This window comes from Patagioenas fasciata, chromosome 1, assembly GCF_037038585.1.
Source record: "Patagioenas fasciata isolate bPatFas1 chromosome 1, bPatFas1.hap1, whole genome shotgun sequence".
Taxonomy (NCBI): Eukaryota; Metazoa; Chordata; class Aves; order Columbiformes; family Columbidae; genus Patagioenas; species Patagioenas fasciata.
Genome location: NC_092520.1, coordinates 125,462,135 through 125,484,856, shown reverse-complemented (window position 1 = coordinate 125,484,856; position 22,722 = coordinate 125,462,135). Strand labels below are relative to the sequence as shown.

Sequence of the window (22,722 nt, the reverse complement as noted above, 5' to 3'; positions counted from 1 at the left end):
ATTTCTGCTTCTCCTGCTCTGCCATTTTCAATTAGGAAGATAGGTTTAATGGTGCCTTTTTGTCCCAAGACAAAATGAATGACAAGGTCATTTTTAGAGAAGTGCCTGAAGCAGAAATGTTCACAAGTTAAACATTTGCCTTCTATGAAGCACTCACTTAAAATCTTTGCTTCAAGATGCTTGCCCCATGTAAACTCATTTGTTGGAATATCACCAGGGGAAAAACACAAAAAGCGTGCATATGTTGCTCACATGATTTGATAATCCCATCAAAAAACTACTCATGGAAATGTCTGAAGTAATTTCCCACAACTCCAGCAGTGCAAAGCTACAGGAGAGGCAGAGTTTGATTTTTCTATTTTGGAAGCTGAGGCACATATTTCCAGCTAGAAGCTGGCAATAATCAGCCAGACAAGTGTGTTTTATTGCATGTATCCCCTTCCTCACTTGTGTCCTGCCCAAGACGGCAGGCGCCACAGACAGCAATACTGTGAGGTAGCCCTGTTCTATCTATGCTCTCCACAGAGGGAACAACACTGAAGAGAAAACTCTCTTTCTTTTCTGTTTGATTTATTTATAATTTACTAAAATGGCTCCTGCTAGATGGAGAATAACTATTCTTTTTGCCAGGCTTCAGGAATGTATAGTATTGATGCGGTACAAGCAATGGCTTTTGATGGCTGCTTTCACGACACGGATGTGGACATGGACCTGACTGCTTTCTCAGACCGCTGTGAAGAGAATGAAACTCAGGCACGTGCAGCCAGTATCTCCAACACGGACACAACTCGCATAAAGAGGAAGAGATCAGTGAAGGGAAACGTGGGCAGGATTATTTTACGGAACAATCATGTTATCGACACATATTCCAGGATTATTTTTCCCAGTGTGTACATTGTGTTCAACTTTTTTTACTGGGGTTTGTACATATGAACAAAAATCATTACAAGCTAGACATTATTTTGCGTATGAGGGTAGCATTGTGCTTTAAAAATAATGCAACAGCACTAGACAAAAGGGTTAAAAGTTTCTGAAACTGACTTCCCTGTCATACCAAGGATGGTCTGGTTAGCAGCAAAACTGTTCATGAAAACCCTCACCAGTCTAGTTTCTTTTTCAATTGGACTGTGCAGTGCTTCACTGAGGCAATCTAATGCACATACTACTACTGCAGTAGCCTGGAAGCAGTTTGCTCACTAAGGGAGCCCTTTGTAACACACCTGAGCAGACAGCAGCTCCCACCTGAGGTATTATCTACATTCTAACTATTCCTCTTTAATCAGACTTCCTGTTTGTTCTCCATTGGTGGTCCAGTAGGCAATCAGCACCAGTTGCCTTCAAATAGCTCCTATCCTTATTTCACTTGCTGCATTTTGATTTTGCCAGGCAACCTTTATGCAGCTCAGAAGCTTTTGTCCTGGGATGGTAACTAGCGGGAAAGTGATTACAGCTTAGCAGTGGAGTAGGGATGAGCAGAAAGCAGGAAGCAAAACTGATGGGGCTTTGTACATCACGCATCACCAACACTTCAAGAAAAACCCTCACCCTGTCAGCTGCCCCTATTTTGAAGAAATCTTGCTCACTAGTCTAAGAGGCAGCAGAGCAGCAGTGTCTCAGACCTGATGCACTCAGTGTCTTACAGCAACCTCCTAGGTGGATGATGAGTGTCACCTGCACAAGCTATGCCCCTCATGTGACACCCAGACACCTGTGCCTGGTGTAGACCTGCTGCAATCACCTGCTTTCTGCATAACTGCTCATTTCAGAAATGTAGGCTTTGAGGCGGAGATTTTAGAAAACTATGCCAAGAAAACAAACAAACCATGTCTTCAGCAGCACTTGGTTCTTCTGTTTTATGTTGCATACCTGAGCGTGGGGTTTTGCCCTCTTCCTCTCTCCCTTTGGCTTTTGAGGTTGAATGTTACAGTGAGGAGAAGCTACATATGCCTGCTTGCAGCACTGATCCCCACCACAGTTCAAGATACCATGCCGAGACACACAGGAAATGAAAGCAAGCAGCTGTGCCAAAACAGAGCCATATACAGGAATCCTGTTGGTCTCAGATGAATCCTACATGGAAATATCCTTAGATTCAGGCTCAAGAGGTTGAATTAAAGATGTTCATGGACACATAAAAAGTATTCGCAGCTCCAGAAAACAATCAAGGTTCCTTTTGCAACTTTCCCAAATATGGAGCATTTCCCACTTAATTTCCTGGGTTTGTCTGTTGTTTAATGAAGTGAGTTTATATTTACAAAGTCAGTTCAAAACAATACTTTGTGGTGGCAAAAAATGTCACAAAATAAATGCTTGGTCATTGCTTGGTCAAAATTAGGAAGTGGGAATAAATTTGGAAGCCTGAACCACTCTCTGGTTTACTTGATTTTCCTACTCCAATATTGTTGCTCATAGCACGGTGGTGTCTTTTACTCTTTCAAAAAGCTGCATTTGTCAAGCTCCCAGTTACAGAGCTGGAGGAGCTGGTGACAGACTGCATGCTGGGTGATTGAAATCTGATGGAGTGAGTGGGTGCTTTGCCAGCCAGTTTGCTGCCAGACAAATGATCTGAGCTAAGACGACTTTGATACTATTCCAGGAAATCCTGTCATGGAAAGCAGAACTGTACCATGGATGACAATGCTGGGAACACAAAGCCAAGGCACACACAGGCTTTGGCAACAGCAAGAGCACACTAGACCTCAAGCTGAGCCAATGTGTAATATAGATATATTAAAAAAATTACCATGACATCCTTGTAACTGCACTGCCATTATGGAGGCATCCTGCACAGATGTTCCAGATTGCCTGAGAAGATCCCATCTAACTGCTCCAGATGTGCATGCCCTAAACTTTTCACATGAACTAATATATCACCATTGTTTTCACATATTTTTTAAAATAATCTGCCTTACAGGAAGCGATATTTGTTCTGTAGCCAACAGTGAACCCTCAGCTGCCAACAGAATAAATACCCATGTGCTTCTTGACCCATACCAGTTCCCTCTTCTAAATTTCTTACCACATCTGTGGCAGCAAAAGCCTGAGCCCCACGCAGCCTGTCCAGTGGGCAGGTCCACACAGGGAAGTGTTGAGGAAAAGAGATTCACACTTGCATTTACCTTCCGGGCACATCCTGTACAGGTGCCTGACAGCTGCACAGCTTGCTCCCACGGAGGAAATGGTTGGTTACTTTCAACCGTGAATGTAATCACTGGCAAAGTGTTCTCTGCACAGAGAACACAGTATAGCAAGTTTCATTATGTTAATGAAGATGACTGGATGTTAGGATGATGAAATGTAACTGTACACTTTTACAGCAAAGCTTATAATTTTTATTTTCTTAATGCAGTGACTGGGATGATAACATGATCAATTATACTTCAAAAATCTATTGCTTGTCTAAATGGCAAAACCAGAAAACAGTATTTAAATACATTATTTCTTGTCTAGAGGGCATCAGAGGCTTGACTAGAACTCACGTGACCCTCATCTGAAGTTTGTGCTATCCTCCAGAAAGGGATGTAATAAATACTTTTAGTCAATTTGTCTAGACAGACCAGCATGGAAGTCTTTAAAAAAGGATTCACAAGTGTTTCCCATTCCTGTTATTTGTGGCTGGTTTTGCAGCCAGTCAAATGTATGGGTTTTATGTCCCACAGGATTTACTAAAAGTTAAAACATCATAGCCAATATGTAAATACATATTTGTTTGAGTATTCATCCCAGTGGTATTCAAGCAGTTATGCTGAGAGTACTTTGTGGATTTTTTGAATAGAAATAAGAGCTTGTAATGGTTTCTATGACCAGCTGAGGTGCAGGATGTGGCCTCCCTATTTTTAGCATCTGCTTCTACACCCATCTGTATTAAAAAAACATTCTGTGTTAGTGTAGGTGATGCAAACATTTAAGTTTGGACAACTACTTCATTCTTCAAAGCTTTATAATTCTGAAGGAAGAAGCATGCAGAATTTTATGCCAGTGACCTATTTTGCGGAGAGCTACAAAAATGTACGCCTTTGAGTATCCCAACTACTGGTGTTTACACGAAAATATTCACAATCTAGTAGTTTTTGAAAAATATTCTGGACGTTTAGTGACATCATGATGAACCAAGAATGAGTCAGAATTAGAAAACAGAGAATGTCATCTTCTTCAAAAGTCACAGCCCAATGAAAGAAAAATGCTTTATAGGAAAACTTAAATTTTACTATCTCATGTGTACACATTTGTACAATTGGGACAACCTTAGGTTCACGACGGCAAAATCTCTCTCAGGTAGCCCATCCACACGCTGATTAATCTGTATTTTCTGATGAAGTGGCCACAATGTTTTGGTCAGCTGGTTACCAAAGTGATGGTAAAGGAAGAAGGATTGAATAGGGTGAGTAGCATTCAGCACTTTCTCTCCTCCATCCCGTCACCCCCTGTGTTATATTTTACCAGTTTCTCTATTCAGCACGTAGGAGTTTGCTGGATACATTCATGAACGCAGAACTCATGGGAATCACACAATGTTTGTTCCAAAAGACGCAGTTAGTGCCAGGGAAGCAGGAGTTATTACTGTGTAGATGGCAACTTGCACTGCAAGGAAGGGCAAGCCTGCAAAACCATTTTCTATAAAGGGAGGGATTCAAACTGGTATTTTAGATGTCAAAGGGTCTGCTATTTCCCTCCACTAGCTGTTGACAGAATACAGTCCCCTCTCTTATCTGCCACTGAAAGGTCCTTCTAGGAACTAACTTATGCCCAATATAACCTTCTACATACGCTGGCCATGTACTGTAAGGTTGTCAAGGTTTCCAAAATTCACCTTTTTCTGGTAGTTCTCCTTTGTATGCTTCAAGCTATGAGTACACAAGAACAAAACTCTAGGAAAACCTACCAGTTTTTCTGATGTCTTTCAGCCAATATAAATTAAACCAGCAATAGGCATCTTCAATAAAGGTAACTAAAAATATTTGTGTAAGTTTTCACGTGGTTGGTGAGTATTCTAAAGATTTATTTGAAGGAGCCTCAGAGGGGCTCTGGAACAAGATTTTGATCAAGGAAAACAAAATGCCACTAAAGCCCAGGCATTTTTGTGTGTATTGAGTAAAATTTTATACAAATAACCACAAGGTTTTATGTTGTATCTCTGAATTTAACCCACATAGTAACTTCAGTGGAGACAATGTTGTGTCATTTCCTACTGGTTTCCAAAAAAGGAGTATTTTTCTCTCTTGCACAAACGCGCTGAATAACTTGAGCGGACAAAGAAGCAGCATGCCTTGCGTGAATTACGTTTTCAAACGGCGACTGCTTTAACACTTTCACGGCTCCTGGCCGACACCTGTACCTCCATTTCCTCCCGGTGGACCCGCCTTCCTCCACAGGGTCACGCCCACTCCCCGGCCCCGCCCATCTCCGCTAGCCCCGCCCCGCCCGCTTCCTCCCGGCCGGGTGAGTGCGCGCACGCGTGGGGAGCAGGAGGACGAGCACGCGGGGGCTGAGGGGGAGAGGAGCCGTTGCGGGGGAGGGGGGTTAATGGCGGCGGGGGAAACGGGCTAACCGCAGCCCCGCCGGGCTCCGCGCCCTGCTGGGACGCAGGGAAAGGCGTCTGTGGGCGCGGGGCGTGATAGCGCCGGGCCTGGCGGCCTCGTGGCTGTACGTCTGGGCCCTCCGTCTGTCGCATCACTCCCCTGCCCCAGAGCTCCTTCAGCGGTGGCCCCGGGACGCGGCCGGTGTCGCTTGCTGGGCGCCCTTCGGGGCAGCCCGGCCGCACCTGTGAGGCTGGCTGGGGGCAAGGAGCGCTGCCTGCTGCCGGCACAGGAACGCAGGTCTGCGTTTATTCCTTCTGAAAAGTAGCCCGGTGTGGCTACTATGCGATGAACGGGAGCAACAAGGGGCGTGTGGCCTCAGAATCACTGTGGCCATCTTCCTTCCCCATTGCTTTGGGGGGAGCTGAGCCTCCCTGCAGTTGTTGGGGCACTCTAGAGGCCTGAACTCATAAATGGGAACATCTGGTGTGCGAGGTGAAAAATACTGATGTGAAATAACTGTTCCTCACTGAGGCAGGAATAGGTCCATTCTGCTACCACGCTTTTTCTCCAGCCCTGTGGAGATTGAGGGTATGGGTGGATGAAAGATGGGACATGAGCTGGCAATGTGCGGTTGCAGCCCAGGCGGCCAATTGTATCAAATAGAGCAGGTTGAGGGAGGTGACTCTGCTCTTCTGCTCTGGTGAGACCCCACTTGGAGTCCTGTGTCCAGCTCTGGAGCCCTCAGTACAGGAAAGACATGGACCTGTTGGAGAGGGGCCAGAGGAGGCCACAAAAATGATCAGAGGGCTGGAACAGCTCTGCTGGAAGGACAGGCTGAGAGAGTTTGAGTTGTTCAGCCTGGAGGAATTAAACCTCTGAGGAGACCTTAGTGCAGCCCTTCAATACTTAAATACTCTAAGAAAGACAGAGACTTCTTACCAAGACCTGTAGTGACACGACAAAGAGCAATGGTTTTATGCTGAAAGAGGGCAGGTTTAGGTAGGATATAAGAAAGAATTTTTTCTGAGGATGGTGACACGCTGTAAGAGGTTTCCCTGGCAAGCTGTGGATGCACCATCGTTGACTGTGTTCAGGGTCAGACTGGCTGAGTCTTTGAGCAATCTGCTCTAGTGAAAGGTGTTCCCATGTCCATGCTGCCTAGTTGGAACTAGATCTCTTCAAATCCAAACCATTCTGTGATTCTACAGAAGTAGTAACTAACAAAACACTACAGAACAGCATGTTATGTAAATGAAGCTGCATTCTGTGAATAGGACATATCTGATTTTAACTTTGTGAAATACAGTGCGAGTTGAGAGGTTGATATGATGGATTTAAGTCTAGAATTCCAAACTGCCAATTCAGGCTTGGTTGCATTTGTGAAACTGGCATTTAGGGATCTCAGTTGTAGATTTCAGTGCTGGCAGTGTCTTCAGATGTTCTCAATTGGGGACAAATTTTCAGTCTGTTTTTGAGGATTCCCTTGCGTCATGGAGAACTGTAGCTTGCTGCAGTCAGGAACATGCATGCTTTCAGGTAGATGGTGATGTGGATTCCCTCCTGCAGGACTAAGGTGACCGTAGGTTCCTGTTGAGGTACAGGCTGTTAGAGGAACTGGCGATGGAACACTCTGGCAAGGAATTAGTGGAGCAGTGAGGGTGTCCTGCATACTGCTGCACAGGAGAACTTAGTACTGCATGTAAATACCAGAACTGGAGTTTAAGTTTCATGGTAAGGGATCTGCGTAAGTAAAAACATCTTAATAAATGAAAGTATTTACTTTTGGGAGTGCAGCTGTCATTTTTACTTAGAAATGAAAGCATCGGCATGCTCTAACTCCTCATGTGTTGGCTTCACAAACTTGTTCAGACGTGCCCAGAGTCAGTTTGAGTTGGCCAGCCCAGACTTAACAGGCAAGCTGTGATGCTAGACAGCTTGGTGCTGGCTCATCATCAGGATACTTAGCTTCTCAAGCAGGCTTTTTCTGCTGCCTGGTGCTCTGGGCAACTCGAGGGATGAAATGCTGGTGTGGACTTACAATTAGTGCAAGTATGCACATACTGTGGTATTAGACTTACTGTAAATTGATTTTTTCCTTAACTTTCTTGAGAACTTGGCAGCTAAACCCTTTGTGAATTAACTTTTTTTTTTTTCTGCACAATGATATGCAAGCATATTACCTACCTGGAAAAACGAAGTAAATGCCTCCCAACTTAATATTAAATGTCTGCCCTTGGATGAAAGAGTTATTTTTATTCTACATAAACCATGAAATTCGACAGCTTTGCTAAGATGAAAGCAAAATCTTATAATTTTAGATTTTGGTGTAATAGCATCGCACCAACAGAAAGGCCAAAAATGTTCGTTCTGTTCTGTAAACTCAGTTTTGCTAAACCTGGCCATTCAAGACACAGTATGGAGACCCTGACAGAGGCTGAGATGTGGGGCACTGTGTGGTGAGCATCCTTAGACGCCTGGCACTCCCACATAATTTAGCATAAAATTGTTCCCAGGGCTGAGACGTGAAGCACATGCCCTCACTTCATATTCCTGAAACCTGTTCTGCCTGAAGGGGAGTTTGCTCAGGGGGTTTCTGTTTCTTTGGAAGCTGCTGTAACCCTTCTGCCAATTGAATCATCCTCGTCCACTGAACCTGGTTACATATTCCTTCTTCCATCACAGCGATCTGCTTTTTCACTTGGTCTCCTTCTTTCCATACCTCATTTCGCTGTGTTTTCTGTTCACAGTATTCTTGTATAGATCTTAGTGCGTGCTGTCAGGGTCCCCTTGCTGCAGCAGGTGCCTTGTCCTGCTAAAGCTTTAGTCCAGCTATGCAGACACTGGGTTTATGATGTGTAAGCCAGCTTGAAAGGAAAGCTTTAACACCCCCATCTGCTGCTTAACTGGTTTGGTTCTGCACTTGAAATGCCACACATCCTACCCCATCATGCTCTCGCTAGAAGGTCATTGGGAAATCTTAGCTGTGCTTTTTTCCCCAGTGCTAATGCATTTCAAGGAAGCATAATAGGGTACAGCCTTCTGATCCTGTCCCCTCTCTCTGCCCCCTTTGCATGTTGCCATTAAATCTCTTAAAGCTGAGTTACTTTTTTAATCATTTGCAGCTCTTGCTATGGAAGACCAGTCTACCACAGGTTCTTTGTGTGGGTGGATTCCTGTGTTTGTGAAGATCTGTTTTGTGGCCATTGTGTTCCATTGCATATTTTTGACTATAAACTCAGCTGTAGGGTTTGAGCTTCTGTGAGCAGTGGCTCCCAGTTGAGCCACTTGCAGTTTGCTGGGCTTTGAGAGAGGATCGGAGGCCTTCTGTGGGCTTTCCTTTTTCTGCTGCTTGAGACAAATAGTGAGCATCTGGAAGCAGAGCCATTCCCAGTGTACTCTGATATCCTGCTGGAGAAGGCAAAAGGAGCTGCTTTGGGCCCACGAGCTCTTGAGGTTGTATTACTGATGGACTATTTTGGTCCTCTCTCCTCTTGAACAGGAAGATGCCCAAGAAAGGAGGGAAGCAAGTTGAAATGGGAAAAGAAATGCAGACACCGTGTAAACGAGCAAAGATGGAAGCAGCTTGTTCTCCGTCAGTCATGAGTTTTGAGAGCCCAGACAGCCTCTTTGGAAGCTTGATCTCTCCCATCAAACAAGAGGTGTTTTTCAGGGAGTACTGGGAACAAAAGCCACTGCTCATTCAGAGAAATGATACCCTGATGGCTGCTTACTACCAGTCCCTGTTCCAGTTCTTGGATTTGAAGGAACTGTGCGGCCAGGGTCTGTACTATGGGCGAGATATAAATATCTGCAGGTGTGTGAATGGAAAAAAGAAGGTTCTAAATAAAGAAGGCAAAGTGAATTACATGCAGCTGAAGAAGGACTTTGACCAGAAGAAGGCAACAATACAGTTTCATCAGCCTCAGAGATTTAAGGTTGGATCATTTCATTTAATATAATTAATGCATGTTGTTTAATATAATATATTTTGCTTGAGTCATGCTACATATAGCTATATCTCTGTCCCAAATAAATCCAGGGAAAGTAGCTGACATCAATGACCTGCTAAAATCTTTACATGAACTGTATTAGTTAAATAATGGTTTATGGTTTTGGACTGCCCTCCATGTTTCAGTGCTCTGCAGTGAGAAATAAATCTGGTTCATGCTCTAAAATCAAGTATTCCTTTAAAAAAAATCTGCTTTGTCACAGAAAAGTTTAGAAAAAACTTGAGTGCACAAAAGTAGTGAGTATCTACCTGTGTCTGTTTAAATTATCCCTTCTGCCCCACTGTTTCCTTGTGCAAATAGGGACTTTTATACTGCTTTTCTTTAATGGAGGGCAAGGTGTGAAACCATGTAAAAGATTGGATACTCCACCTTTCTTGCCAATGGGTTGGCTTTGAATTGCGCCATGGAGCTGTACAACCTCATTTGAGCTGGGTGTTCAGTCTCTATTCCTTTTGATGCCTTTGCAATCTTCATGCATGAGAATGAGGCAGTGATGCCTGCACAGTTCTGTAAAGGACTCAAATACTTGTAGGTATTTGGATTTAGGTAGTTCTTTTTTTGTCCCAGGGTGTCAACACAATTTAATTGTGAATTTGACTGTAAAAATGCAAATATGCAGCTGAGTCCTGAGTATGGTGTCTCTGGCTGATCTCATATTGACTGTAGCTGTAATGTCCAGTGGCAGGGGCATCTGCAGGTGAAGTTGAAATGTTGCATGGCTTATGCTGAAATCTAGAGCTTGAGCCTAACATACATAAATTCTGGTTGAAGTTGCACTTGCAGGGGTCTGCTAGTTGTCATCTTCTGATATGAGAGCCATCCCTTTGGTACATAGTCTGTCACATGTTAGATGTGGATGAGTAAAGTTTCTTCTTGAATATGCTGAAACGGTGTCACTGGAAAAAGGTCTCTAACCTTTGCATGTTCTCTTTGATGCTAGCCCATATAATGCAAATCCTGCATGTGCTTATTGTCTTAAGATGTTTTGTGGTTCATGGCACAGAGAAGACAACAAACATCAGCGCTATGCTGGGACAGCAGACTTGTTGGCTTACTGATTACTTCATGGCAGATCCCTTTTGTGCCTACAGTGCTTGCTTTCAGCAGGAACACTCATTCAGAGCATCTGCCTCCCTGTGTGGGGGTGACTTTTCACTAGAAAAACGTCCCTGTGTGGTGGGGAGGCTGTGGGCGGGGCAGTGGCTGAGCTCTTCAGTAGTAACAGCATCATTTCTTTTTAAAGGAGGAGCTGTGGAAGATTCAGGAGAAGCTGGAGTGCTACTTCGGGTCTCTGGTTGGGTCTAATGTTTACATTACTCCCCAGGGATCACAGGGCCTTCCCCCTCACTACGATGATGTTGAGGTAGGATCACACAACCTTGTCTGTGAAGCTATGTGTGGGCTTTTGCTACTGACAGTGGGTACCTGTACGTGCACTTTCCCCCCTCGCCTCTCATAAAATAGCTTATTAGAGAAAAATGGTTTTTTTTCTGCTGAAAGCTTATGGTAATCGATTGCAAGTGTTTATAGTAATTTTGCATGTATAATTTAACTGAAAAGGTACTAATAGTAATATATAATGGTAATGTAATGTAAACTGTGCTTTCCAGACCTGGTTATTTTCATTAGATGAAAAAATAATTTTTCCCAGCTGCAGATACTTTTTAGCACCTGTTTTTCATTTTCACTTCATTCAGACACCCAAGAACCTAGAAGTCCTTTTTTCTATACTGTAAGTACTTGCTCTTTCTTCAGCTGGACAGTGGAAGCAGACTGGTTGTGCTGGTTCCTGTTTGTGAGTTCTACCGTTTTTAAGAAGTTACTGATATGATGAAGTCTAGTGGTCCAAATGCATTTTAAATTAGCTTCTAAAAGAAACATTCACATAGACACTGCATTAAAAAAAAAGTTGGGCTATCCCACTTAAACAAAACCAGAAAACCCTTTACATGTATTTTTTGTTCTTTATTTTTTCTCTTTCTATTAAATATGTCTGCAGTTTCATTTTCCTTATGCTTGTTGTTCTGCTGCCCCACAAACTGCATGTTCTGGTGTATGTCATCAAGCCCCAGCTTACAACATCCCCTAGATATTTCTGATGCTCTGTTTGTTGGTGAATGGTAATAAGACCCCTCTCACCTGATATTTTGAATATCTGTATGGCGGACATTACTTTTGAATTTCACCTGTTTAGGTGACTGGAGAGAAACAAGGATTTCCAAGTCCCTGCCTTAGGATATAGTGGATCACACTTCACAACTCTTCCCTCTGTTATCTCCAAGTAGAGCTTAAAGAAGTAGTTCAAATGTAAATTTGTGCATTGTAGACATCTAAAAATTAATGCGAGAAGGATCCCATTTGCCATGCTGCAGAGTAGCTGAGAATGGGGAAGGTCAAATCAGTTCCTTGTCAGAAAACCAACCGGTGTCACTTCTGTTTGTTTTCTATCCCTGATTTCTGGTATGGTTTCACAGACTTTCCAAGTAAGAAGGTGACTTAAAATTTCTGATCAGTTGGATGTGTGAGGGGCAGCAAGGCTTCCTTATGCATTTGGATTTATGGTCTTTTGCAGGTGTTTATCCTTCAGCTAGAAGGTGAGAAACATTGGCGACTCTATAAACCAACGGTGCATTTAGCTCGGGAATATAATGTTGAATCAGAAGATAGGATTGGGAATCCCACACATGAGTTCCTATTAAAGGTATTCTAATTTAACTGCTTTACAAGGTCTGGGCTGCGGCTGACAGAAAAGTAGTCATGTTTAAAGCAATCTGTTTCTTGAATGAAATATTGTGAATACTCATGGTTGTGAAGTTGAGGGGAGGGCTGGTGAACAAAACATGGAGCACAATAAATACTGGTGATAGTTGCCTAGCCTATCCTTTTTCAAATATATTACTTGCATTAACATTTAAATAACGGACTGAGAAACCAGTTATTCTCAGAAATTCTCCAATATACTTCAGTTTTTGCACCCTGAATCCTGGGTCGTGTTCGTGGAGTTGTGTGCAGAAAGACCATTTGGTTTATATATAGTTATGAAAAATTTTTATGCTTTTACGTGCTGTCTGTGATCAGTCAGGTTAATCCTTCTACGCACTAAGACTTAACTGCTTTACTGAAGTTTGTCACTGATCTGCTGAATTAGATTTATATATTATCCTTGGCTGATAAACAAAACATGAACTAAACCCCATATTAACTTGCTGTATTAAACGTTTGTTCTTTTTCCAAACCTGAAAATTAAGTGTTTGGCTGTTTTTTTTTGTTATTTGAAATAAAAAGAGCATTTCCTGAAGATTAGTGAATGCAGCTCCTGTGACAGCAGGGCATCTGTTACTCGTCCTGCTCTGGTTTAAATGCCTGTGCTTTTGAAGCATGTTATTTATCCAGCAGACAGGGCTGCTCTGTGTTGGAAGCCTCATTAGTTTCTCTGCCTTGTGGCCTGTCGCAGGGCTTTTCTCTGCAAGGTCTCTGCTCTTCCTGGTGTTCAGACCTGCCTTTGGGTGTAGGTAGTTCAGGAATAGTGTATGACACACTGGATATGATACTGACATCACTAGCAGTGTAGTTTGACAGATGTCAGTATTCAATTGTCATCATGTATTGGGTGATGCCTAGTAAATTACAGTTCCCTTTTTAATTTCTGGAACATTTTGGGCTAGAGGTCAATGTCTTTGATTTTTATGGAATAACGTATTCCACAAGCCATTTTACTGACATCAGTGAACTGAAAATATTGGCCACTGAAAGGGCTTAAAAATTATCTAAGTTTTTAATTTATTTCTCTTCTGTTTGATGATCTTCCTTTCCTGTGACCCATTTCTTCTTAGTTGTTGTTGTCAGATTTTGGTTGTCTGTCTGGAGCTGTCTCTGACAACGATGCTGTCAGATGCCTCTTATTTCCTCACTAAACATCTTTCTCAAATATTTTCTTTCTCCTTTTTTTTTGCATTTCTGTCTGCCATCTACCATCCTTGGGCAATTTAGCAAACAGACTAGTTAGAGGCTATACTGGTGGTATCCCTTCACACCAAAACCAGGTAGCTGATTGAGAGCAAAGGCACGCTGGTTTGTGTGTAGGGTCCCAAGGTGCAGTGTGTCTTGGTGACACTGTCTCAGTTTGTGGCCATGACTGGTTTGCTTCTGATGTCAAGCACAGAGCTTATTTGGTAGCTGGCTATCTAGCTTCATTTCTTTTAGAGATTAGTTTGTCATCATTCTGGTGGATGTTCTGGGCTCTTACTGTATGTAACCAGACCTCCTGTTTGTCTTTTTTTTTTTTTTTGCTGGGGTTGTGAAACATAGCAAATGTAGAGAATTCAAAATACTCTTAGTTAGTTAGTGTAGTCCCTACACTGGTACGTAAGCCAGTTTATTAATGACAGAGAGAGGCTTGCTTCAAAACAAGTGAATAGTATATAACTGATCTATGATGCTTTGCAGCTTGTTATAAATAGGTCTTTCCAAGTCTTGTGAAGCCTCATAATCTAAAGAGACTTTTCAATTCAGTGAAAAATCAAGTAGTAGTCACTTGAAATTTGTCTATATTAGACAGTTTGGTAGGTGCTTGAAAGTAGGTGACATGACCAGATTTAAGGAATGGTAAAATTAAAATGGAATAAGATTTCATTATTGCTTTATGAATTTTCTCTTTGATTGTGCCACCTCACTATATACATGTTTATAGGAGAAGCCATAAGTAACCCAATTTTTCCTTCTTGGAGGCAATTTTGCATGCTTTGTGCTTCTCTCTTATCTTGACGTTCCTAATCTAAATTTTTCATCAGTGTAGAGATTTAATTTAGATGGGTGAGACGAAAGATAGGGAGGAGACAGGTTGGAATTTTTTTTTTAAATGTTTTAACTGAAAATTTCAGACAACAGTATTGTAACAGATTGCCATCTTTATAGAATATTTGGCTTTTCTTGCAGATTACTGGCCTTTTGACATGATCTGACAAACATGTTGCAGTGCTCCTCCGCTAGCCTGCTGTATTGTCAGCAGGTTCATCTCAGCTGCTTTTTTGTCCCCTTAATGCGGCGGAGTTGGAGTGTGTATGTTCTATAATGTTAAAAGCTTGCTTCCTGTTTTCAGATAGGTTTATAGTAAATATTGACAGTAAGTTGGAAAGTTTAAGGTATCTGACTTCTGGCTTAGAGTCCTTTATGTTATTAAAGCGTGCAATGGAGGATCTCTCTATTTTGTAATTTTAAAAAATATATGTTGTTACTCAGTCTGCTCAGAGAGTATTTTCTCTATTTTGACTACAATAAGGTTTGACCAGGTGCCCTAAATTTATCAGTTCTCTTTCTGTTTCTTGCAGCCAGGTGACTTACTGTACTTTCCAAGAGGGACTATTCACCAAGCTGACACTCCTCTTGGGATCTCCTGTTCTACACATGTGACCATCAGTACCTACCAAAACAAGTAATTATTCCATGCTTTTTTTTTTAAGTATGATTTTTCTTAAAATGGCTTTCCTCTGCCAGATGATGTGTGTGAATAGTACAGACCTAAAGCTGATATTTCGAGGCAGTGATGTACTGTTCATTACAATGTGGCTGTTATATTTAATAATCTGCTTAGCCCTTTTCTGTGGTCATTCTGTGTAGCCCTTGTGTGGTTTGTTTTTCTGTGAGTAATAGAGGCATGTCACCTTCCCCCCAGATATGTGGTGACATGGAATATATGCAGGTACCCCACTATTATTTATGTGGCCTTCAGTAAGAATCTAAGCTAGTGTCAGGTACCAGTAATTGAAGTTTTGAGATTTGAGGGAAAAAGGGGAGCAAGACCCCTGTTGTTTGAAGCAGCCTATTTACCAGGTTTTAATGCAGCAAGCTGCTTGCTTTTTAATTGTTGATTTTATTATTTACCAGCTGTAGGCTTTAATGTGGAAGAAAATGTTAAAACCGCAAACTCACTGTTGTGTTTAAAAAAGTATCTCACCGGTGGCTAAGTTACTGTTCATTCCATAACCCAGATAGTCACAAGTTAATCCTTTTGTTATGTTTCTCCTGAGTCACTCACACCTATTCTGACAGACTCGCTGCAAATTCTTCCTTTGCAAATATTTTCTCTTTATCTGTGTTTTTCATCTCCTACCCTGTACATGGGAGTTAGATTTCCTTTGACACACAGCTGAGCCTCGTGCCCACTGAAACATTGTCAGCACACAGGGAAATGCTGCTGCCACATAATTAGCCTTTCACACACTGGGTTTGGAGTCATGGGCCAAAGTTAGGAATTGGGAAGTTTTTCTGTTAGCCACAAAGCAGGGCAGAACAATTTTGGGCATGTTCTAGATGATGGTGAGATGAATCTCTAACCACCAGCTGTACCATTCCGGAAGCCCAAGATGTTGGTACTGCTGGTAACTCTTAACATGGCCAGTTATCCAAGTTGGAGAGTGGGTTAAGATGAAGCTGCTCAAAGGTATGACTCTGGGTAAAAGTTGGGTTCAGCTGATCTTAATTTACACTCATGCTCTTTTATTTGGAAGGCAAAGGAAAAAAGAAAGCTATTTTCTGTAAGCATGGACTGCTGTTGTAAAAAGTATTTGACTTCATTTGTTATGGAGGAGGCAATATTAGTGCTGAGCCACTTTGGCAAGTTTGATGGCACACTCAAGTGATCAGTAGTGAGCGGCCTCCAAAGGGATGTCCTGCTCCTCCTTCTTTCCCCTGCCTTTTTTGTCCCACTGCTTCCTTGTGTTGACCTGATGCTCCTGTTGCTCTGGTTTAGTGAACAGACACAAGACTGACACTAGAAGCAGTGGGTGTTTGGTTTGTTGATGGAGGCTGGGCTGGAGTGAAGTTTTACAGACCAGTGTCTAGGAGTTTTCCTGAATGTGCAGGACAGGGTTTGTCCAGCCTGAGCCATACAGAGTTACTGGTCAAATAGTGCTGGGTAGGCAAGAATTGGGTTCCATACATATAGCAGGGCTATTGGAGACCTGACAGGCTTGCGTGGAGTCAATGCAGTTTCTCCATGACAGTGTTAGTCAAATGCCAGTCCCAGTGAGTTACTTCGGAAGCTGTGCTGTTGGGGAGCGTGTTCCCTGGGTGCTTGTGTCAGATTGAGGAGAGGAAAAATGAAAAGCTTGGAAGAGTGCTTTTCTTCTAAGGATAAATGTGGAATCATCATCCATTAAGGTTTTTTGTAATGAAGTGTAAGAGCCTGCCTCTGCACCTGCTTTCAGGATGCTTAGGTAAAAGAGGCAGCAGTCCTAATACAGGCTGGTGCTTTGATTTGGCTTACAGGTAGAAGTATGATTTGGAAACATTTCATTGGAAAATTGAAAAGTGCTCCTTGAAAATGGCTAGGCCTTATTATGGATGATGTTTGGATTCCTTGTGATCACTCTGGAAGCAGCATGTGCAGAAGGAACTGGCTGGGGGAGGAAGTGGCACTTTCAGGGATTTTTAAGCACTGAGACAATGGCATGCTGGACGATAGTTCCTCTGGGCCAGATCCCAGCATGCAGAGAAGTGTGTGTGTCTGAGTTCATTATAAGTAGGGCAGTTTGGAAAAGCAATGAGTAGCTGAAGATAGTTGCTGACAGATGGAGATTTGGGACAAAAGAGGGAAAGCAATAAGAGGCATAAGATGTCTAATTCTATTTATCGGCCAGAGTCCTTCCCTCCCAGTGTGTAGCAGACAGTGGAACACTTGAGACAATGAAAAATAATATAAATGAGACTATTAACAACTCATATCTTTTTTTTTTTTTTTAAGCTAAAGTATTGTCTAGAGATGAGTGCTGAAAGGGGGGAGTGCTGAGGGACAGCAAGAGCAGAGGGTGAAGTTGGAGGACAGGCCCTGCACTGCTGCCTGCCCTAGCTGGGAGGGAGCCTGCTGGCAGCCTTGGATGCTGGGCGCTTGCCCTTATTTGTCCATTAAATCAGCCTCTGAGGATGTGGTAGGGAGAGAGGCCACATGTGGACAGGACAGCATTTTGGCAGGAGGGGCAAGACTGTTGCTGAAGTGGTTGACTCAAGCTAGGCCGAGAAGGTGCAGGCAGTAGTTCTCCATCTCCTCAAATGAATTCTTATAATTGGGTAGCAGAAGCACAGACAACAAAGGCCGAATTTTTTTAAAGTATGTAGGCTAAGAACGGGGACTTAACACCAATGAGACACCTTCAGTATGGCTAAAATCCCTGTAGAAATATGTGGGGGTCTTGTTCCTGGAGTCACAATTAAACTTGTAGCAAAGGTAAAAACTGATGCCATGTTGGATTTGATAACCCTGGGTACATTTCCTCCTTCAATGTAAGTGCCTGAGAAGCACATTGACACAACCCCACACACTTCATTGTGTGCAGTGAGGCCATATGTGCATGCAGTTGGCCATTAATGTACCTGGTAGGAACTTCATTCACTGAGGTGAGCTTTAAGCTGAATCCCCTGGTAAACAGCAAACACCTGAACCAAAACAAACTGGACCCTTCTCAAGACAGTTCTTTCCCTCTGTAGGAGTGCCATTGACCTGAAGCTAGTGAGGACACACATGCATGATGAGAGTGATCTATTGCATGAGATTGCAGAGTGGTGATGGAAAAAAACAGATTTGGAATTGGAGCACCGAGTTTCCACCCCTTGACATAAGTGAAGATGTCTGTTTTATTTCAGTGCAACTATTTCAGTAATACACTTTTTTTTTTCTTCCTGTCCTTCAGCTCTTGGGGAGATTTCTTACTGGATGCAATTCCTGGCCTTGTGTTTGATACAGCAAAAGAAGATGTGGCATTGCGGACAAGCATACCAAGGCAACTGCTTATGGTAAGTAGGTGGGACTAAGGCAATAATAGTGCATCCAGTTGAAACTTCAGCACTGGGGCAAGTGTGTATCATCTTGTTGATCTGCTCTGAAAGCTCAGTGTAATGGCATTATCTTGTCTAGCAGCACAACCACTTCATTTTTGAAGTCTTCATGATGACTGTTCTGACATTTGCTCCATCTGAAGCATTGACTAGTTCATTACGCTACCTTTCTTTCATATCACAGTGTCCTTGTATGGCTTGTTTCCTTCTAAAAGTAATGGTGTTTGCTTTGGAGATGTCAGAGCGACATAGTTCTTGTCAGGCCAAGCTTTTGAATCCTTAGAAGTCAGCAAAACTGTAAATTGTTCTGTAACCTCTTTGCGGTAGTCCAGTTGTGCTGGTGAACAGCTCATCAGCATGCAGAAGAACAAGTCTCTCAACTACACTTGCAAGTCCTTTAGCACTGCAGGTAGCCCCAGAGTGAGGGAAAGTGAGCATCAGCTTTGGTGTGTGTCAACAGCTCATGGGGAGTGTGTAAAAGCAACAAAATTTGTTGTTTTGGGAGTAAACGTTACCGTTTGCAAAGATAAAAGAGGGGTGTCCAGATTTTCACTGCATTACTACACCTCTTTAGGCTAATCTGTTTAGTTTGAATTCATGTGAGAGCAACTGTGTGTGAATATTTAGCAGGTGGATATAGCTGACTCGGCAAAGAAACTGAGTAGCCTTCTAAGGCAGCTTGCGGACCGCCTGGAAAACACCAGAGAGCTGAGATCATCTGACATGAAGAAGGATTTCATTATGAACCGGTTGCCACCTTACTTGGGATGTGACTCTGATCCTTTGATGCCAGGTAGATTTCGAAGTTAACCAGAACTGGCTTGTGATGATAGAGCTGTTGCTAACTCTGCTTCCTATGACTTTGGTATTTGATAGTAGGCAAAGATTACAGTCTAGCATCAGCCTCATGTTGTGCTAGGCTCTACATGTGCATTTGCACACCTCAGTTGGTTATTTCCCAGTGTGTAGCAGAAGAGATGGCACATCTCTCTTAAGAGTGAATTAAAAGGTTATCCTAGACTGAAATTGGCAGCTTTAATAAACTAGTATGTACTGAGATGTTTAACTGGTAGAATTTGTCCTTATGCTCTAGTGGGCTATTACAGTTATTTGTAGACTGTAAGGGTGAAAGAATAAAAAAATCCTTCCCTTTCCCCTTCTTCCCCCCCTCCCCGAGTTTGAGAACATATGGCTGTAGAAACAGAGGTTAACAAAAAAATCTAGCCACAAGAGAGTGGGTAGTGAACAGAGGGTTCAGTTTGCACTGTTTGTCTGTTTTGCTTTTTTTCTAATGGAGAATTTATTTTTTTGTAGGTGGGAAATTGCCAAAAATAGACAGCAAAATCAGACTGCAGTTTAGAGATCATGCTATCATTACAGTGGAACCAGATCAAGAGAACTCTGTAAGTATAACAAAAGCCACCCTTGTGTGCTTGGGGTGGGGTGGGGAATATGAGGTGTGTAAGCCGTTGCTCTGATGCACTCGTCTAGAAGGGTCATGCAGTTATACTTAGTTGGATCCTGCATCCCGTTAGGGCTTGTGAGGAGATCATGCAGTTGAGCATTAATATGGCACATTCCTGGCTTCTGGAGCAGTATACAGAACTAAATTTAGTCTGTGATTCTGCATGGTAGGTGCAGATGAGGTCAGATGGGCTACATAATCACAGCTGCCAAATGGCCTCTATAGCTTTTGATGGTTTTGTTTGTTTGTTTAATTCTTTGTATCTAAAAGCATAAACAAGTTATAAAAATAGGTTCCCTCAAGAGAGGGAATTATCTTGCTTGCTGCATCTACTGGCTGTATTCACCTTTAGTCTTCACCTCTGAGTTATCTTTGTACTTAAACAGGTGCCAATGCTACTACTAAATCATTCCACAAAACAGATGCTGGCATCTTGGATTATCTTGGGTCCAGACTGCCACTTATCTATGAAAGTTTGTTAGTATGAAGTTGTAGAAGTCCTTTCTCTGTTGTCTTAATTAAAAAAAAGTCAAAACAGAGAAGAGGGGCTATATTGTATAATTTTTTTTCCCTCCAGGGAAAACATGCTGTAACTTTCTGATTTTTCTCCTCTCTTTTGTTTGTGTTCACATTGCTGTGAGAATGTGTGGGTTTGGGAAACCTTTCGGCAACTTTTTTGCTGCCCCACCTTTTGTTGTCCTACAGATAAACCTTAAATGACAGCACAAGTGCAAAGATGTTTCTCAACAAATTCTGTGAGACGTGCCCACGGAGCTCTGAAATGGTTTGCCCATCTGTGACAGTGACCACAGGCATATGATTTCTAAGAGACTGATCAGTATAATGATGGAAATTTATCAGTGCACATGCCTTTATTAAGATCTCCTAAGAGATACACCTTAAATGGCATGTTTTCTATGCAGCTCCCTCCTCTGAGTCTAGCAGAGGCAGTATTAGGGCAGAAGATTATAGGTTGCAAATAAATTTTCGAAGCAATTTTGCAGACTCCCTTATTTCTGTAGTAGATGGCTGTTGGATCATTCTGTTAGGAAGGTGAATTGTTCTCACTGATTGTCCAGTGGACTGCAGAATTAAGGAGCCAACATTGTCACTTGAGATGACTTTGAGGGTGTGGAGTAACCATATTCTTCCTGCTGTGTTTTAGGATGAAATTCGCAGGGAGATGGTTTATGTGTATCATTCCTTAAAGAACAGGAGAGAAACTCACATGATGGGGACAGAAGATGATACAGCTAGTGAGGAAGGCACAACACAGGTTTGTTCCCGTTTACACACAAATGCACAACAAAAGCGAGGTTGCCCTGTTGCATTTTGCTGTGTTCGATGGGCTTGACGGAGATGGTAGCAGAGGCCTGGTTTCCTCAACACCCAAAGCATTTCTGTCCCTTCCCTAAGTACCTGGGTGAGCTGAGGCTGCATCACAGAGGCAGTTGATAGCAGAACTAAGTAATGTAATCTATCTATCTCATGCTTAATTGTTTGAGATTTTAACAGGATTTCTTGTATGTGCCTTATGACCCAGCTAGCAAAGCTACTGCAGTGGCTACAAGTATCTCTTCCTTGTGTGTCCTTTAGCACAACCTCTATTAAGGCTACTGGATACACCAGCACAGGGTCAGTACTGGCAGGTGTCACTGTGCTTCATGTGCCATGTTGATACCACGTTCATCCTTTGTTAGAGACTGCATCCAGTAGATCATAATGCAAGATAAGGGTATTCCTTGTAGGGTGAGGTGGGTCAGTACTGGGAATAAAGAGTTTATCATCACTCAATTGTAATATTGTGAATATGTTCACAGATGGTTTGTCTCCATTCTTACTGATGGCACATACAGTGTGCTTTTGCTCAAATCCAAAATACTCCTGAAGAGTGGCTGTGAGCTTTGGAACTTTTTGTTCCTCTTTAAGATGCTCTACCTTAGGTCTGTGACCTGAACCTCTACACTGTAGAGGCAAAGCAGAACATAGCCTGTTCTTGGCATAGTAATTACACCAAGGCTTTTTGCCTGGCAGTTCCTTACCTTTTAAGGTAAATCTCACTGGTCCTCTAGAGCAGAGAATGGGGTAGCTGAGGTCGTCAATTGGCACCTGTGCAGTATGTGCAAATCACAGAATATACCTTCTTGCCCTTAAAAGTGTCCATCCAGGGTCATGGAGGTCCTCTGGGGTTTGCCAAAGTATGTCCAAAGACTGCATATGCTAAATAGAAAGAAACTTCTATGGCCTTCCAAAATATAACAGGTAGCATTAGGCAAGAGTGTAAACTTAGTTATTCCATGCTTCAGCATGGAAACCAGCTGAGGAAGCCACACACTGTAAGGCTCCTTACCTCCTAAGTTGTGCTAAAACATATAAGAGATGTCAGCTATTTGTCTAGTAAGAAAACTGGCAGGATGATACCACATCTTTGCTTGATACTCTGAGAAGTCCCAGGGTGATGCAGGAAAGGAGCAAATAACTGATGATCTGTACCTACAGCCTAGCACAGTATTGGGTAATAAGGGACACTGCACTTAGCCAAAAGATACTTTTTTTCTTTTTTTAAATTACATTTTTTTTCCCCAGCAGACTCATGGAGTGCGGTTTCCTTTGTCATATTTGGATGCATTGAAGCAGATTTGGAGTAGCAGCACTGTTTGTGTTAAAGAGCTTAACCTTGTCTCAGATGAAGAGAAAGAAAACCTTGCCTTGTCCCTATGGACTGAATGTCTACTTGAAGTTATCTGATTACTTTTTGAATGAGCTGCTCCTTTATGTAGTATGTCTGGCCATTAAGAAGCTCTTGAGAGAAAGGCTTATTAAATTACTTTTTTATCCATCTGGCCTTTGGTTTGCATTACTGGCTAACAAAGCATTGCAATATGTGTATATATATACA

At 42.5% G+C, this 22,722-nt stretch overlaps 2 protein-coding genes across 6 annotated transcripts in view; both read left to right on the top strand.

The window, feature by feature from the left end:
• GABRR3 (gamma-aminobutyric acid type A receptor subunit rho3) overlaps positions 1–2,352 on the top strand; it is a 32,681-nt gene extending 30,329 nt beyond the window's left edge. For both annotated transcript variants that reach the window (XM_065850598.2, XM_071813960.1), the window contains exon 9: positions 631–2,352. In XM_065850598.2, the coding sequence (XP_065706670.1) occupies positions 631–933 (303 nt within the window). In that variant the 3' untranslated portion in view covers positions 934–2,352. The remainder of the gene's footprint in view (positions 1–630) is intronic.
• A 3,017-nt stretch (positions 2,353–5,369) lies between these two features.
• RIOX2 (ribosomal oxygenase 2) lies at positions 5,370–22,662 on the top strand. 4 transcript variants are annotated; one of them, XM_071813948.1, is made up of 10 exons: positions 5,370–5,439; positions 9,019–9,454; positions 10,773–10,892; positions 12,102–12,230; positions 14,857–14,960; positions 18,214–18,316; positions 18,986–19,151; positions 19,673–19,761; positions 20,989–21,099; positions 22,413–22,662. In XM_071813948.1, exons 2-10 carry the CDS (start codon positions 9,023–9,025, stop codon positions 22,569–22,571), a joined length of 1,413 nt encoding a protein of 470 aa, XP_071670049.1. In that variant the 5' UTR covers positions 5,370–5,439; positions 9,019–9,022; the 3' UTR covers positions 22,572–22,662. The 4 variants fall into 4 exon arrangements, with proteins under 4 accessions (XP_071670049.1, XP_065701166.1, XP_065701158.1 ...); XM_065845094.2 differs by having other exon boundaries at positions 22,410–22,662; XM_065845086.2 differs by lacking the exon at positions 5,370–5,439 and adding an exon at positions 5,538–5,816 and having other exon boundaries at positions 22,410–22,662.
• The last annotated feature ends 60 nt before the right edge of the window (positions 22,663–22,722 follow it).